Source organism: Antedon mediterranea, chromosome 3, assembly GCF_964355755.1.
Source record: "Antedon mediterranea chromosome 3, ecAntMedi1.1, whole genome shotgun sequence".
NCBI lineage: Eukaryota > Metazoa > Echinodermata > Crinoidea > Comatulida > Antedonidae > Antedon > Antedon mediterranea.
The window spans coordinates 3,974,312-3,990,081 of NC_092672.1; the positions used below are offsets into that span (position 1 = coordinate 3,974,312).

Below are 15,770 nucleotides of genomic sequence, written 5' to 3' on the forward strand. Positions count from 1 at the left end.
TAAAAACAGGATAAATCATATTCATATTGAGTACAGTAAGAAACAAAATATGTAAACATAACATTTACATATTCTGTTTTACATATTTATACTGTATGTGAGACAAGTTATATAAATATTTGACTAAATTTACACATTTTGTTTTACATATTTATACTGTATGTGGGACAAATTATATAAATATTTGACTAAATTTACACATTTTGTTTTACATATTTATACGGTATGTGGGACAAATTATATAAATATTTGACTAAATTTACACATTTTGTTTTACATATTTATACGGTATGTGGGACAAATTATATAAATATTTGACTACATTTACATATTTTGTTTTACATACTACTGTAATGGGACAAATTATATTTATATTTGGCTGGAGTAAATAACTACAACATATGCTCTTCAGTGTAAGAACTTGTGACATGAATGCGCATACACACTTTTTAAGAAACATGAAGCACCAAGTTGATTGACGTTCAGAAATAGACCAATCAGCATCTTCCTATTATTTTACCTAATGGAAAGAATTATTGATTATCTATGTTCACATGTGAGAGGGAGGTACTTCACAAAAACTGCGGAAGTCATCGGATATTGAAGTTTCGATTAGTAATCCGGTTTAAATAGTTCCCTTTCCTAATGTTATTGTAACACAAAGAGCCGGTCTAATAAAGGTACTTGTTTCTTTAAAAAAAAACATTTAACAAGTTCAAAAGTCGTGGGAATCGCATGATATGTCCTGTATAATATCAGCAAATGGACAAATTAGGGAGTTTTCGATTGCAAAATGACAACATATTGTTTACACGTGAGGAACAGATTTCATCTATAAAAGTCGAGTGAAAATTGAAACTGGATTTATTCATACAACAGCAGATGACAGGGAAACATCCAGTTTACAGATCAACAGAAAAGACATCCAGAATACAACAATGTATCTCCGGTAAGTAAATTGTTCTTTAAGCTTTTAATAATATTTAGGATGATATTTGGTGCTACTGTACTTTAGCACTGCTACTCTGTACTTTGACATTACTGTCTTTTACTGTAGTACTGATTTGTTAGAATTCTGTAACCTTCCTTGAACATGTTGGCAGTGAGAAGGAAAAACAATATTAAAACACACAAAAGGTACAATATGGGTCGTGTGTACTCCAGTTAGGAATGCAATACAACTGAAGATCATTTAATACAAGTCAATTTCTGTTTAAATATTCTTTTACCATTGTGTTCTATTAGCCTATTTGAGATTATTTTATTATATACCTTAACATTTTGTCACCGATGTGAAATTATTGTAAGGCAAACTGAAGTCCATTCTAAAAAAAGTGGAATAAGCTGTTAGGAGCTCAACGTAATAAGCCTTAGCATTACGTGGTAGGCTGGCCAGGTCCTTTCCATGTCGCCTTATCCTTCGTAGCATTTTCAATCAGATACTCATTTACAGCTGAGTTGTTTTTATCTGGAAATTAGCTTGGGTCTTTCTGTATGATAGTCAAGTGTCCAACCACTCAGCTACCAAACTTCTTCGGCTAACAAATTATTATAAATATCATATTTAAAACTTCTTGTTGGGCTTAGTTATGTTGTTTCCTTGTACAACTGGACAGCTTATTGCTCCAGGGAGAATCGTATGTAGGCTGTGAAATAAAAGGATTACAGAATGCTGGCTGATGAACATACTTTGAAAAAACCCTGCTTGACAATGATTGATTCCAAACATTTTTTTTTACAAAATTTTAATACGGGGTATTTTTTGCTTCATTTTGATATAAACAAGTTTGGTTGATAAGAGTGTAATTATTACTGAATGTGTTAAGGGGTATAATTAATAATAACATACAGTGTTTATATTGAATTTCAGATTTAATATGATATTAACAATGGTGATACAGATTAGTATAATCTATGTCATCAAATCAGCAGCTCAAACCAATTCTGAAGCTTGTAATAGCTGTTGTACAGCTGGGGTTCCTGGCATTCCAGGAAATCATGGAAATCCAGGTACATCAGGGCCACAAGGAATGAATGGAGAAAAAGGAATGAATGGAGTGAAAGGAGAACAAGGAATGAATGGAGAACAAGGATTGAAAGGAGATAATGGAAGGAATGGAGAACAAGGAATGAATGGAGAACAAGGAATGACAGGAGACCCGGGAATGAAAGGAGAACAAGGAATAACAGGAGATGATGGAAGGAATGGCTTAGATGGGTCTCCTGGAAAGTTAGGACCAACTGGACCTCAAGGCCTCATTGGACTACCAGGTACAAATGGTGTAAAAGGAGAAAAGGGTGAACAAGCTAGTCAGCAGAAATCTGCCTTTTCAGTATTTTTTACATCAAACCCAGGTCGTCATGCCGTTAGCCCAATGAAGTATAACACAGTAATTACAGATGTAGGAAATCACTACAACAAAGAAACAGGAAAGTTTGTCTGTGAAATTCCAGGTGTTTATGTATTCCAGGTGACATCAATGAAATCAAATGGTAGTGGTAAAATTTTAACAAGAATCATGAAAAATGGCAATAATCAAATGTCTGCATGGATGAGTGCTTCAGGGCATAATTCTGTAAGTACAATGGTGGTTCTTGATCTGGTATCAGGTGATCAAGTATGGACTCAGCCACATAGTTCAAGCCATAACTATTACTACAGTGACAGTGACAGATACTGCTCATTCTCTGGTTTCTTACTTTATGCAGCATAAAGCAAACATATACAAATAATTGTATTGTTTTAAACAATTAATTTGCAAATAGGCATCTAGAAGTCAAACTATATAAATGTCACAAGCTACATTACTATTAATTAAATGTTTGTCCCCAAAAACATGAAGATAACAAACTTTGAATACTGAAGGCTATATTGCAGTTTTAATAAAGTTAATCGCTTCCATAGAAGAACAAATTTTTTTAAATGCTTTTACTAAATATATAGTTAAATTCAACCAAAAACCCATTGGGTGGCAGCCAATTTTCTATTTTCTATTCCCCACCTATCTCCCACAATTGTTGGTCAAAATAAATAACTACTTTTTATGTGACATTAACATTTTTTAGAAAGGTTAGTGATTTTTTAGGTAATTTTACTTACCAGTTGAAAAATTATAAATGTAACATTTATTTAAACTTATTTAGAACTAAATTTTTGTAAGTATATATTACAAATAAAAATATTAATATTCAGCATTTTGAGTGGATCATTTGTTTGAACTATGAACGATATATGCAGGCCCGTATGCAGCATTTATAATGGGGGGGTGAGAGCGAAGCGAGCAACAATGGCTGGGGGCCAGGGGGCCGCCAAGGGCCCCCGGTCAGGGTCCAGGGGCCGAAGGCCCTCGAAAAATTTGCGTTATTTGACGTTCTAAAGACTGATGTAAGACTCTCTGTTGTGGCTTGGGCTAGTTGAACGATGGACACCAGAACTTAACGCTTTCATGATGAGGCCAACTCAGCAGGGGTGGCGCCAGGATCTTCCCGACGCGGGGGCTACATTCCCCGACGAGGGGGCTATGCGAGCAAAGCGAGCATCACTAGGCTGAGGGCCAGGGGCCGCCAAGGGCCCCCGGTGGGGGTCCAGGGGGCGAAGCCCCCGGAAGCAACGCGTTCTAGCGTCATTTGAGGTCTTTTTAATCAGATTTAGGGTAGCCATTTTTTATAATGCATAAAAAAAATACTGCGTGCAAAAAAACGATGCGCGATGACGGTTTCAATCCATATTTTTCAATTTAAAAAATAAAAGTTCAAAGAAAATTTTGAAAAATAGAGTTGGAGGTCCCGGAAATTGGACTTATTATACTTCAAAACATGAAAAAAAATATATAAGTCCCTATCATGGGTTGTGACTGAGCTAAGAAATGTTTGAAAAATAGAGATGTTAGGTCCCGGAAAATGTACTTCTTGTTCTTCGAAATATGACCAGCTTTATTGTTGGGGCTGAGCTAAGAAAATGTTTAAAACTAGAGCTGCAGGTCTTCAAAAAATTGCATTTTATACTTTGGAAACATCAGGCCTAGAGGCTTAAAAAACGCAAGCGTAGACCTTTTTCAGTCGGGGAAAAAAGTTTATTCCTCCCAGGTGTATGCATGCGTACCATCTGGACTTCCGAGTGGTGAGAAATTCATGACATACAGGATATTGAAAATGTAATAACTATAGCTATAATGTTGGCTAAGCGAAAATGGCATGTTTTTTTGTTTAGTAATGGATGACAAATTTATTTTAGGTGCCCCACGGTACAGAAGGTTACTTGTAAATTAAAAAATTGGTGAACAAACGAACAATTACCATAATTCGTTTTTGCTGTAGTGTAGCGTACGTCGACGCAGTACACGACGTAACCGTCGGTAAACTTCGCCTGGAAAATAACACATTACACATTTTGGTCCCTGGATGAAACTTGATATCACGCGTCTCGACCCAACGTTGAACGATTCGTACAAAGGGATACCGCCAGACAAGTGCGTACCTAGCTATTGTTTAGTAGTAAGTTAGATCGCTGGCAATAATGAATGCATATAAAGTGCATAATATCACTCTGACGTACTCTCACGGTCAATGAAACGTCGCGGTTTTCTAGGCGCTGAAGCTAGCTACGAAGTGAACGCGAACGCTTTTTACTGTATATTATATTCCCCGACAAAAAGTACACGTGTTCCCTGACGTTAAGTTGTCTGTATTTCTCCAGCAAACACTTTACCGCGTACCGCGTACATGAAGCGCTAAGCTATTGCTTGTCGTCACATGATCGACTGCGCATGTTTTACATCGAGTTTGTAGTCCGTTCAGATTCCGTAATTTAATTACCGGTATTTTTTCATTTTATATTAGCATATTTTTGTTTGTATACCATTGATAATGTAAATTTTGTATATATATATTTATTGACAAGAAAAAATACCAACCGAGGAAATAGTGGACCTTTTGGGACTTGGGGGGGTGCGTCTGCACCCAACGCACCCCCCCTGGATACGGGCCTGATATGGTATAATTGTTTATGTGATGTGAGAAAGTTGGATAAAAATCAAAGGATCTTCTTCTTTTAAGTTTTGAATTCTTTGCTTGGCACACTTTATTTTATAAAATTCAGATGAATCACAATATTGCTCATGATGACACTGGAAACCAGTTTGTTACAACTTGACAAATAACTTTTTCATAAAATACAAAACAGAGCTGAACGTTTAAAGGAAACAATAAATTCTGATATAAATAATTAAATATTTGAAAAACCACAAAAAATGCACTAAACATAAAGAAAACTTGACAAAATGGTAAAAAATACTGAAGAGGATTTTGAAAACTATGAAAACTAGAGAAATAAAAATACCTCCAAAATATTTAGACGAATTATATACCAATGAAATATGAAGAAGCTTAAAAACAGGATAAATCATATTCATATTGACTACAGTAAGAAACAAAATATATAAACATAACATTTACATATGTTGTTTTACATACTGTAATGGGATGAATAATATAAATATTTGAGTACAGTAAGAAATATGTTAATATAACATTAAATATTCTGTTTTACATACTCTGTATGTGGGACAAATTATATAAATATTTGACTACATTTACATATTTTGTTTTGCATACTACTGTAATGGGACGAATTATATTTATTTTTGGCTGGAGTAAGTATTACAATATATGCTCTTCAGTGTAATAACTGACATGCATGCGCATACACATTTTTTAAGAAACACGAAGCAGCAAGTTGATTGACGTTCAGAAATAGACCAATCAGCATCTTCCTATTATTTTACCTGATGGGAAGAATTAGTAATTATCTATGTTCACATGTGAGAGGGAGGTAACTTCACAAAAACTGCGGAAGTCATCGGATATTGAAGTTTCGATTAGTAATCCGGTTTGAATAGTTCCCTTTCCTAATGTTATTGTAACACAAAGAGCCGGTCTAATAAATGATAACCACAGGTACTTGTTTGTTTAGAAAAAAACATTTAACAAGTTTGAAAGTCGTGGGAATCGCATTTGTCCTTTACATTATGGTGGAAATTTCAGCAAATGGAAAAATTAGGGAATTTGTACATACTGTTTACAGGTGAGGAACAGATTTCATCTATTAAAGTCGAGTGAAAATTGAAACTGGATTTATTCATACAACAGCAGATGACAGGGAAACATCCAGTTTACAGATCAACAGAAAAGACATTCAGAAAACAACAATGTATCTCCGGTAAGTAAATTGTTATTTAAGCTTTTAATAATATTTAGGATGATATTTGGTGCTACTGTACTTTCACACTGCTACTCTGTACTTTGACATTACTGTCTTTAGTACTGATTTGTTAGAATTCTGTAACCTTCCTTGTACATGTTGGCAATGAGAAGGAAAAAACAATATTAAAACACACAAAAGGTACAATATGTGTGTACTCCAGTTAGGAATGCAATACAACTGAAGATCATTTAATACAAGTCAATTTCTGTTTAAATATTCTTTTACCATTGTGTTCTATTAGCCTATTTGAGATTATTTTATTATATACATTAACATTTTGTCACCGATGTGAAATTATTGTAAGGCAAACTGAAGTCCATTCTAAAAAAAGTGGAATGAGCTGTTAGGAGCTCAACGTAATAAGCCTTAGCATTACGTGGTAGGCTGGCCAGGTCCTTTCCATGTCGCCTTATCCTTCGTAGCATTTTCAATCAGGTACTCATTTACAGCTGAGTTGTTCTTATCGGGAAATTAACTTGGATCTTTCTGTATGATAGTGAAGTGTCTAACCACTCAGCTACCAAACTTCTTTGGTTAACAAATTATTATATAATATCATATTCAAAACTTCTTGTTGGGACCAGACTGGTTGGGACAGCCAGGCCGCTTCTTGGTCCTGGGAGAATCGTATGTAGGCTGTGAAATAAAAGGTTTACAGAATGCTTAAAGGACGTGTGGCGCAGTGTGTTGGACATTGGATTACTGATCGTGAGATCCAACTCTCACCACATTGCTAGATCCTTAGGCAAGATACTTTATTTACATTTGCCTCTCTCCACACAGGTGTATAAATGGGTATAGACTTACGTCATTTGGTATAAACTCTGCAATAATGTCGTCCTTCTATAGCTCAGTTATAGAGTGTCATAACATATTCTTTAACGGTATGGTTCGGTAGCGCTACTGAAAATGAAAAGCGTGACCTAAATAGAATAGTCAAGACGTATAAATGGATCTGCACAATTGCCTTTGGAGAACATATTTTCGGATCGTCTTCTGAAAAAGGCAGTGGCTATCAAAGATGATGAATTTCATCCGGTATGTTCCAGTTGATGCGCAGCGGTCGGCGACTTCATTCTATTAAGGCCAATAAGGCACGATTTACAAATAGTTTCTTTCCAGGAGCTATTAGAGCCTTAAACATCATGTAGACAGTTTTTGTAATGTTTTTGTTTTGAGTTTGTGTTGTGTCCGTTGGATATTGTGCTCCGCACACAGAGCAAACAGAATTTCTATGTTTTTTTCTCAAAACAAATGACAATAAATGATACTTGACTTGACTTGGCGCTATATAAAAACGAATATTATTAATGCTGGCTCGATGACGATATCACGATCAGCAAAATAAACTTTGACGAAACCCTGCTTGACAATGATTAATTGATTTAATTTTAAAAATGTTATAAAAAGAGCATTTTTATAAATATAGTATAGATAAGATTGCAATTACTAAAATGAGTTAGAAGGTAAAAAAAGCTAACATACAGTTTTTATATTGAATTTCAGAGTAAATATGATGTTAACAATTGTGATACAGATTAGTATAATCTATGTCATAAAATCAGCAGCTCAAATCAATTCTGAAGCTTGTAATAGCTGTTGTACAGTTGTGGTTCCTGGTATTCCAGGAAACCATGGTAATCCAGGTGTGTCAGGGCCACAAGGAATGAATGGAGAGAAGGGAAGGAATGGCTTAGATGGGATTCCTGGTAAATTAGGACCACAAGGCCTCATTGGACTACCAGGTACAAATGGTGTAAAAGGAGAAAAAGGTGAACAATCTAGTCAGAAGAAATCTGCTTTTTCAGTATTTTTTACATCAAACCCAGGTCGTCATGACACTAGCCCAATGAAGTATGACACAATAATTACAGATGTTGGAAATCATTACAACAAAGAAACAGGCAAGTTTGTCTGTACAATTCCAGGTGTTTATGTATTCCAGGTGACATCAATGAAATCAAGTGGTAGTGGTAAACTTAAAACAAGAATCATGAAAAATGGGAATGTTCAAATGTCTGCACAGATGGATGCTGATGGGTATAATTCTGCAAGCACAATGGTGGTTCTTGATTTAGTATCAGGTGATGAAGTATGGACTCAGCCAGGTAGTCCAAGCTATAACTATTACCACAGTAGCAGCCTAAGATACTGCTCATTCTCTGGTTTCTTACTTTATGCAGCATAAAGTAAGCATATACAAATACTTGTATTGTTTTAAACACTTTAGATGAATGATGCTAATTCAAAAGAAGCCAGTTAAAAAATTATAGATATAACATTTATTTCATTTGAGGAACTAAATTGTTTAAATACATGTTAGAAATAAAAATATTAATATTCAGTAGTTTGAGTAAATCTATGCAGGCGGTTCAAAAGGATTACATTTTTTTACACACTTTATTACAGCCTATTCACACTCAAATCAGGAAGGTTTTAGTAAATTCATCCACTACAATTCTGAATTAATTAATTAAAGACTGTCAACATTCAGTTCTTTGACATTTGACCTTTTAAAACAGATTTTACACATTTATTTATTTAACCCATGGCTGGTAGTAGTAGTACTGCACTTTGCAAAGATTATGCTAAGAGAAATATATCAGCATGGGTAACTCTGCAAGTTCCTTGTTTAAAAATCAAAGCCTCTTCTTTTTTTAAAGTTTTGAATTCTTTCCTTGGCACACTTTATTTTATAAAATTCATATGAATCGCAATATTGCTCATGACGACACTGAAACCAGTTTGTTACAACTTGACATATAACTTTACATAAAATATAAAAAAAAACTGAGCATACTTTTAAACTCGGTCTACACTATCAAACTATTTTAACAAATATAGTAATAGTAATATGGTAGTAATATGCCAGAATATGGTCATCATATCCATATATTGTTGTTGTCACATAAACTTTTGATAGTGTAGACAGAGTTTTAGATGAAACAATGATACAAAAATTATTCCGTGCCCAATTATAGGAATAGTATGTGGAATAGACTACACTACTTTAGAATACTTACGGACAATTCCCTAGAAATTGGGCGTGGTTTCCAGACATCGTTACTGACACCATTCAATGTTAAACTCCTGACACGTTTTTGGCAATTTCCTCTTTAAATAAACAGTTGGCGGTGTCTGTTTAGAGAGAACCTTTTCAAAAGACATACCGACAAAAAACTCCATTCTTTTTAACGTTGCTAAGCAGCTTAGTCTTGCACATGGATCTTTACAGAGTAACTACAGGAAAAAAAAGTGATCATAAAGAAAAATGCATAAACTACCAGAGACTATCGGGTTATTCAAGGTCAGGCTGTTGTATACTGCAAAAAAGAACGTATAGTTTGATTATCAAGATAAAAACGTGGTATTATTAGGGAACTATCAATCTGCGACGATCTAGAAATTAGTTGACGTGTTGCCAAAACGGTGTCCAAAAATGAGTGTTCAAAAAGAATGTTGAAATGGATCTGTGTGCACACAATAATATGGCATAAAACTATAGTAGCTAATTCGGCATAAAATTATAGTAGCTCCGAGTTCATTGATTGTCAGATGAGAATTTTACAAATTTAATTAAAAAGTAGTTAACTAAAAATGAATCAACTGTTACCTGAAGAATGACGTCCTGAGCTGGATAACTAACAAATGGAGGTAACTTGAATTCCTTATTTCTAACCTTATTATAAATCTCAATGTGATTGGTGGAACCGCTTAACGGATATTTACCCGTCATCAAGCAAAACATTATAATGCCGAGTGACCACCAGTCAACACGATGATCATAGTCACCCATATTTAGTACTTCAGGCGCTGAAAAAATTAAGGTAGATGTTTAGTTGTCCTGTTAAAAAAAACATTAAAACTATGGTATAAATTTGGAGACTATTACAGAGCAGAATTTAGATTTGTGACCATGTTTAATTAGCGGTGGTCGATATAGGATTTTAAAAAAGATGGTAGGGCTGGAAATCAACAAAAGGAAGCAGTTCTGTGCATCTCCTATTCTAGCTTACATTAACTATTAACTACATACTGTATTAACTACGAATTCAGCATTTTATTAATCAATTTAAAAAACTGTCTACCTGTTGAACAACAAACAATTTTGGATGATATTATTTAAAGATAGCAAAATGATTCACTTAGCCTTATTAGAGATAACTAGATGGCACGCTCGCTTCGCTCGCGTACCATCTAGGGGTGCTCACAGATGGTTCTCGAATACAGTAGAATCCACGGACGGGGACTTTTTTGGGACACTAAACAAAAACGGAAGTGTCCCCCTAATTGGGGTATTCAGAAATAGAGACAACAAAACCAATACTGGATTCCATAAAGGACAATTAATTTATGTGGATTAAAGAAATTAGGGAGAAATGGAAATGTATGTACGGGAATTGGGCGACACGTGGTGGTGGTGATGGAACCGCAGTAATAAAGTTGATTGTATTTATATATTATAAGAACCAAACTAAATAAATAGACCTAGACATTCTGCGAAATGAAAATCGGAAATGCAAGCTCCTATTCAGTGAAAAATTAAACTGTAGTCTACCTAAATATTTAGGGCAAATCATCGGTTGTGGTGTTGAAATTCCTGTAAACATTTGTGTGAACCAAACTGGGTCGAATTTCTGTCATGAGTACTGATTTGTTGGCCTGTGATTTATGACGCCTAAGGGATCTATCTAGACTTATTTTTTAGAATAATGTACGTACCTGTCAGATACAATTGTCTTGTGTCGTATAATAAATAAGTACTGTAATAGTTACTGAAGTTACTATTACAATCTCGTCAATGAAAACACGAAAATGTATATGCACTTACTTATGAAAACGTATACAGTATTATACTCAGTTATTGAAACAGTAGGTTTAAAAAAGTTTCGTTTGTCTGTAAAATGATGTAATCAAGCTGTTTACATGAGTCTTAATTTATAAGCACATCAATAATAAAATAGTTTATCTATCCTGTAATTGGCGAGATTATGGTCGCTGTTGAATGAAATAAAGCCAATCGGTATCATATTTGTACAGAAACGTTTTCGCGGCCGAAGGGTGTAACCTAAATTCGTTGTATTATCGTCAAGAACTAACTGTAACTAAACTTACATAGAAAGTAGGGTATCATAAATTTGGCCTTAGCACTCGGGGGAGTGGCTAAGATGAAGTCCGTGGGACTACTAAATATAAATTTTAATGAACCTCGAGGGACATAAATAGGAATATTTCATGTTTCATTATCAATGTATAATAAATGGAAACTGTTTACCGATTCAAATAATAGAAATTGGTTTTTAACATTTTCCGAACCTATTGCAAGTTTATTCTCAAAGGGCCCATATATTTACCTACCGTATGTGTTAAACCAAGGGCTCATAAATTTACCTACAGTACTTGTGTTAAACCAAACTCTGGCAGACTGAGAGATTGGGATGTTCCATTCATCGCAAATCAATACATTTGTATAATCGTATATTAAATCTATCAAAATAGTATTTTTTAAAGAAAATCGGCCTGTCTTCAACATTATGATGGTGTACTCTAGCAATCTATCAAAATAGTATTTTTTAAAGAAAATCGGCCTGTCTTCAACATTATGATGGTGTACTCTAGCTGTTCAACCGGTTTTCAGCTATTAAAAACAATTATCGTAGGAGGAGATAGGAAAATGCGAAGCCTCCTCGCTATGTAACATTAGGGTTGAGGGATGGGAAAGCGGATAGGTACAAAGAGGAACAATTTTTAAATATATTCTTTATCCACTGAGTAACGAAATATTTTGTTCATGTTTTATAGGCCTATAAATAATATACCTCTAAATACAGTAGGCCTAAAACATTTGCGATTTAATACTTTGTTAAAACTGTCACTGTCATAATCGATTGAAATATTAAAGTACATGTCACGATACACCACTACGACGTTTATATTTTTGGTAATTATTAATTAATACAAACGTTGAGAAGGAACTGTCAGTATAAAGTTTATTTGTATATCTAACAGTAGAGCCTATCCACAGTCTCAGTAATAAAGTTTATTTGTATATATTTTTATATTACATCTAACAGTACGAACATTCACAGTAAGAAATGTTCGATTCAAATGAAAAATAGTTAATAGGTATTTACAGTATTGTCAAAGTATTGCAAGTTTATTCTCAAAGGGCCCATATATTTACCTACCGTATGTGTTCAAGGGCTCATAAATTTACCTACAGTACTTGTGTTAAACCAAACTCTGGCAGACTGAGAGATTGGGATGTTCCATTCATCGCAAATCAATACATTTGTATAATCGTATATTAAATCTATCAAAATAGTATTTTTTAAAGAAAATCGGCCTGTCTTCAACATTATGATGGTGTACTCTAGCTGTTCAACCGGTTTTCAGCTATTAAAAACAATTATCGTAGGAGGAGATAGAAAAATGCGAAGCCTCCTCGCATTTTTTTGGCGGGTATTTTTCAAGATGGACATCCATTAGACAGTGTATACCACGATCGGAAAACACCCCTATTTGGGGCAAATCGTTTAACCTAAATTCGTTTTAATCGTCAATAACTAATTATTTAACTCAATTTAATTAGTAAACAGGGTTACATCAGGCGGTTAAAATCAGTACCGAAAGTACGAACCAACTTTACATACCATCGAGTGAAAATTCTAGAAGTAAGGCGCGATTTACCGAATTTTGCCCTTACGTAAATTTATATATAGATAATAGATATACAATTACCCACCCATATACATAAGTGTCCCACAGACACTGGACGTCCTGCCTCCTTGCTTCAGCCATTTTGAAAATCCAAAATCGGACAGAAGTATATGACCGCCCTCATCAAGTAAAATATTCTCCATCTGAAAAGAAAAATTAGTGTTTAATGCTTTTTAAATCTTTCAGCCAACCCAATTTAAACTCCCTGCCTGTAATTTACTTCCAAAATCCAGAATTGGAATATGACCACTTTCAACTAGCAGAACAATCTGCATCTGCTATGAAAATAGAAATAATTATAGCAGAAGTTCTTTTATTATTATATATTAATATGCATATATATATATATAAATAATAAAAATTCTTATTATATAATATTTTACATTTTTTCGAATACATACCTTTAAATCTCTATATATAATTCCTGCCCTATGTAAAAATGCCAAAGCCATCGCTATACGAATACGAATAGAACTTTACGAATACGATCTCCATGAGTGGCATAATCCATTACTTTAAATCAGAACAAACAAAATAAATTATATTATTTGGAATATTTTTGTATTTTCAAATTGATTTCCCTAATATTTTTTTTGCATTTATTAAAAAAAAAAAATATTGATTAGTATGTCCTTATCCGAGAAGACCACTAGGATTATGGCTGTGGAGTGCCTTGAACATGTGCTGATTTTATGGCTATGGTTGGCAGCGCCTCTGCCTTAAACCGCTTGATACTCAGCTGATGTAACTCTCACATATATATAACTATATCTTTATTTCATTGTGTAAATAAAACACATGTTAACCATAAATATGTACATCATCATCTTAAATCCTGATATCTTAATCTGTCATCACACAACTTACAAATTATATATAGCTATCGATATCAATACATATCTGAATTCAACAACAGTTTATCTAGGTATGCAGCTCACATAACAGCATCAACATTGGAGAAATGTATGTAACTGATTAAGAATTAACCATTAAGTTTCCATTACAAAAAGGCAAATTGTCCAACAAGAGCTAAATGTTAATATGAATGTATGACATAGATATGGAAATAAGAAAAAACTAAAGTATATTTAATATTTATTTTATTTGTAGCTTTGTGGATTTACAGTTTAAAAAAACATGATACAAAAAGAGACTATTTAGATGAGGGTGCATTAATTGAATTGTGGAACAGGAACGTCAGCACATTCCTGGTTAAATTAGAAAAAAAAAACAATAAACAACCATTTGATAGTACATTCACCAATTACTGTTTCAAGTTCTGTCTACACTATCAAACATTATTTGACAAAAATGTGTGATTTGCACAAATATAGGGTAGTGATATGACATAATCATGTCCATATATGGGCACATCACATGTCTTTGTCACAAGTTTGATAGTATAGACAAGGCTTTACTCCACCAAGCATTCTATGGTTGACAAGCATGAACAGAAGTTAAAATAATATCTGTTGCTTAAGTAACTATTATTTTACGTATACTAATCAGGGAAGATTTAGGCGGGGAAGATTTAGGTGGGCTAAACAGGCTTTAGGCCCCCCTTCCCCTAAAATTTAACAGCCATATCTTTTTTTTAAATAAAATTATTCTGCAACCTGACGGATCATTTTATCATTTATGAAATATTTAGCGCCCAATAGCAATCAATATAGGCCTACCATTTACCTAAATTCATTCATGTTCGACATTTTAATCAATTTTTTAACACTGTATATTTCTTAATGAACATTTACCAAATAAAAATTTAGACAAATCTAAACTGAAATAGGACATACTTTTTAGCAAATAATTTTAAATAGATACATGAAAAAAACAAAAAATATAACCTCATGGCGGAGGTATAACCGTTATATAAAACAAAAATATTTACATATAAAAAAACAACTTATATAAAATGTATAAACAATTCTGACAATGTTGGTAATTGTGATGTTGACATATTTGGATGAGCATATCTTTTAGAAAAAAATGGTACAATTGCACAAATTAATGTTGAAAATGAGGTAAATTGTCAGCATAAGAGGAATATATATGTTTGACAGTACAAGCCTTTTTTTTTTTATAGCAGAGCTTATTATTATGTTTCTAGGTATAATTTCAATAATATTTGAAAAATCATGCTCAAATTAAAAATGTCTATTTAATATAAGTTTACAGGGTTTTATTATAAGCAGTGGTGACCCCAGGAAATGTCCGAGGGAAGGTAATTAACTATGAAGACTTGTGGGAATTTCTCTCCAAAGTATTAATACCTGTAGTATGATAGTATGCAATGTGTTATCAACCAATGCACTTTATTTTAACATTTACTGTAAATTCTTGCACCTGATTTGCACAAAAGAAATGTATAAATAATATAAATATAATAATATATATATAAAAAAAACATTTATGAAAACAAAGGTTTTATGGTATTGTACATTTATACATTGACATATTACTATACATGGAAATTGTTGTTTTGGATAAAAATAAATATTAAAACAGATTGCACGTAGCAAAACTTGGAAAGTTTTACAATTAAATAATGTAGACTAACAGTACTATAAATCTAACACCAATTCACTATGTTGTTTTGAAGCAACTACAATACACCTACTACACCTTTAGGACCCCAAAAAATGTTCCCTTAAAGATGTATTGTCCCCCAAAACATGAAAAATAAAGATTAATTAAATCAGACTTTGAATATGTGATTTAATAATTCCGTAGAAAAAACCCGAAAAAAAACCCAATGTTTTCACTTATAAATTGACAAAATAAATGG

At 33.4% G+C, this 15,770-nt stretch overlaps 3 protein-coding genes across 3 annotated transcripts; 2 read left to right on the top strand and 1 right to left on the bottom strand.

Annotated features, from left to right (window-relative positions):
• The first annotated feature begins 734 nt into the window (after nt 1–734).
• Nucleotides 735–3,195, top strand: LOC140043390 (uncharacterized). The gene is made up of 2 exons (XM_072087892.1): nt 735–949; nt 1,871–3,195. The coding sequence occupies exons 1-2, from the start codon at nt 939–941 to the stop codon at nt 2,712–2,714; spliced, it is 855 nt and encodes a 284-aa protein (XP_071943993.1). The 5' UTR covers nt 735–938; the 3' UTR covers nt 2,715–3,195.
• Nucleotides 3,196–6,152: 2,957 nt separating this feature from the next.
• On the top strand, nt 6,153–8,596 carry LOC140043392 (complement C1q tumor necrosis factor-related protein 2-like). Its single transcript, XM_072087893.1, has 2 exons — nt 6,153–6,217; nt 7,769–8,596. Exons 1-2 carry the CDS (start codon nt 6,207–6,209, stop codon nt 8,448–8,450), a joined length of 693 nt encoding a protein of 230 aa, XP_071943994.1. The 5' UTR covers nt 6,153–6,206; the 3' UTR covers nt 8,451–8,596.
• Nucleotides 8,597–9,325: 729 nt separating this feature from the next.
• LOC140043584 (ribosomal protein S6 kinase-related protein-like) lies at nt 9,326–13,434 on the bottom strand. Its single transcript, XM_072088107.1, has 4 exons — nt 13,384–13,434; nt 13,008–13,125; nt 9,876–10,075; nt 9,326–9,502 (listed from the first exon to the last, which is right to left on the bottom strand). Exons 1-4 carry the CDS (start codon nt 13,432–13,434, stop codon nt 9,326–9,328), a joined length of 546 nt encoding a protein of 181 aa, XP_071944208.1.
• Nucleotides 13,435–15,770: the final 2,336 nt, after the last annotated feature.

Bases quoted from the DNA above. Each gene is read 5' to 3' on its own strand.
- LOC140043584 (XM_072088107.1), bottom strand. From the start codon at position 13,434: ATGGCTTTGGCATTTTTACATAGGGCAGGAATTATATATAGAGATTTA. The intron at 13,126-13,383 runs GTATGTATTCGA...TTTTCTTTTCAG, and splicing joins TTATATATAGAGATTTAAAG to ATGGAGAATATTTTACTTGA. The intron at 9,503-9,875 runs GTAACAGTTGAT...TTTTTCCTGTAG, and splicing joins CTCAGGACGTCATTCTTCAG to TTACTCTGTAAAGATCCATG.